This window comes from Dermacentor silvarum, chromosome 2 (assembly GCF_013339745.2).
Source record: "Dermacentor silvarum isolate Dsil-2018 chromosome 2, BIME_Dsil_1.4, whole genome shotgun sequence".
NCBI lineage: Eukaryota > Metazoa > Arthropoda > Arachnida > Ixodida > Ixodidae > Dermacentor > Dermacentor silvarum.
In genome coordinates this window covers 45886205-45888792 of record NC_051155.1, presented here as the reverse complement: position 1 = coordinate 45888792, position 2588 = coordinate 45886205, and the positions used below count along the sequence as shown (strand labels likewise).

Sequence of the window (2588 nt, the reverse complement as noted above, 5' to 3'; positions counted from 1 at the left end):
ATGCAGCCGGTTTTCAATCCTTTCTGCTTCGTTGTGCAGGCCTTGTTATCAGCATGGCCGCCCTTGCCGCCTGATGGATCAGTCGCTGTCGTACCATTACCTTCCGGGATACCGGTGCTGCCTTTTCCAAACGTTTCTTTGCCACTGAGGGAGCACACGGCAACATTGACGGGCTTCACCAGGACAGTGTCATCGGCAACGGCATCAGTCACCACCACAGATTTAAACGCACCGCCGGCATCGTTTCCCTTTAGTGGGCACGGAGGAGCAGCAGCTATGCAGCCGGTTTTCAATCCTTTCTGCTTCGTTGTGCAGGCCTTGTTATCAGCATGGCCGCCCTTGCCGCCTGATGGATCAGTCGCTGTCGTACCATTACCTTCCGGGATACCGGTGCTGCCTTTTCCAAACGTTTCTTTGCCACTGAGGGAGCACACGGCAACATTGACGGGCTTCACCAGGACAGTGTCATCGGCAACGGCATCAGTCACCACCACAGACTTAAACGCACCGCCGGCATCGTTTCCCTTTAGTGGGCACGGAGGAGCAGCAGCTATGCAGCCGGTTTTCAATCCTTTCTGCTTCGTTGTGCAGGTCAGTAAATATCCCTCTTTACATGCTAAACGCTCACATGATGTTTGCCTGCTGCTCCTCCCAAGCCCAATAGTTCTTTTGGATATTGTTAGTGAATGTGCGCATGTTGTCATGTTGTTGTTGTTGGCTGGCGACGTTGAAACGAATCCAGGGCCTGCCAATGATAGTGACGTTCTGGCTGCGATTGCCACATTGTCAGCAAAAGTCGATGCAGGTCATGCTGAGATGATGCAAACGCTAACCGAAGTAAGACGGAATCAAGAACAACTGGAACAAAAGGTGTCTGACATAACAACCAGACTTTCCGCGGTCGAATCCGTTGTTGAATCGTTTGATTCATCTCGGCATGACGAGAACCTACCTGGTATTGTGAGCAGTGTTATGAATGAAACTGTAATACTAAATTCACGACTCGATGAACTTGAGGATAGATCGCGACGTGACAATTTGATCTTTTACGGGCTTGTCGATAGTCCTGCGGAAACCTGGGCGCAGTCCGAGTGCCATGTTCGTGAGTCGCTCACCCGTATTTTAAATCTTACGTTTCCTGATGACAGCATTTCACGCGCACACCGTCTGGGTACGCACGTCTTGGGCAAAACACGGCCAATAATAGTAAAATTTGGTTCCTCAAAACTGAAGGACAACATCCTTTCTCAGCGTTCAAAATTTCGCGGTACAGGCATATCTGTGGCTGAGGACTTTTGCCGAGCTACACGTCAATGTCGAAAGAAACTTATTGAATTCGGCAAGAATAGCGGCCAACAGTACACACTTCGTCTTAACAAACTGCATATAAATAGGAAAACCTACGTGTATTGTCCCACTACTGACCAGGTTTGCGAACTTCATTCAGGCGTGGCTCCTGTCACTAACAATAACAACCGTTCTTCCACAGGTACTAGCAGTGCACATGCAGCAACGTCATAGCTTATTACTAACCCGAATCGTAAACAGGTCTCTGTCTTCTATTCTAACGTGCGCAGCGTAGGTAACAAACGCGAATCTTTGTCCTCTCTAATAGACACGTGTTCAGCCGACATAGTCATTCTTACAGAAACGTGGCTCTCAAATCAGATAGCTAATCACGAAATTTTTGAATGTGAAAGTAACTATAAGTTCTTTCGTCGAGACCGCGAGCAGCGGACAGGCGGCGGAGTGCTTATAGCCGTCCGTGATACCATATCTTGCCGCGAGATAACTATCTCTACTGATTTGGAATTTGTATGCGCTCGAATAACCATCGATCACAAAGACTTCATCTTTAGTGCCTGCTACCGGTCACCTAGTTCAACTAACACATTTTGCAATGAACTTTCCGACATTTTAAGCAACTTGACACAACAGTTTTCTTCATGCCCTTTATTCTTAGTGGGCGATTTTAACTTTCCAGGGATTGACTGGAAAACCCAACCTACAGTTATAAAGGGTGGATCTGAGTGCCTTGCGTTCCTTAACCTATGTCTTGATTTTAACCTCACGCAACTTGTCACTAATCCGACACGAAGTTCCAGTCATTCCGCTACCGTTTTGGACCTCATTTTAACCACAACCCCTAACCTCGTTCCAAGTGTTCAACATTTTTCTGGCGTTAGTGATCACTGCATTCTACTTTTCGACTTACGTGCTTGCACCCCATCGGTCAAATCATCCAAAGTTATTCGTGATTATAAGAATGCTGATGTCACCGCTATTAATTCTGAATTGTCATCCTTCATTAGCGAATATTTGCCGAATTTGTACACTCGCACGGTGGAAGCAAACTGGGCTTTGTTTAAAAATAAAATAAAATACCTAATGGACCGTTATATCCCACTGAAGCGTATTACGACTAAATCTCGGGCACCTTGGTTTAACGCACAACTTAAACGGCTTCTAAATAAAAAGAAAAGGTTATTTCGACGCACAAAAAGATCCACAAACGCCTCGAGCTGGTTTGCTTACACTAACGCAGATAACGAATACAAACAGGCTATAGCACGGGCCAAGGATGACTT

The 2588-nt window shown here is 46.5% G+C and overlaps 1 protein-coding gene across 1 annotated transcript; it reads left to right on the top strand.

Moving 5' to 3' along the window:
• Positions 1-507: 507 nt before the first annotated feature.
• Positions 508-1773, top strand: LOC119440919 (uncharacterized). The gene has a single exon (XM_037705723.2). The coding sequence runs from the start codon at positions 553-555 to the stop codon at positions 1519-1521; it is 969 nt and encodes a 322-aa protein (XP_037561651.1). The 5' UTR covers positions 508-552; the 3' UTR covers positions 1522-1773.
• Positions 1774-2588: the final 815 nt, after the last annotated feature.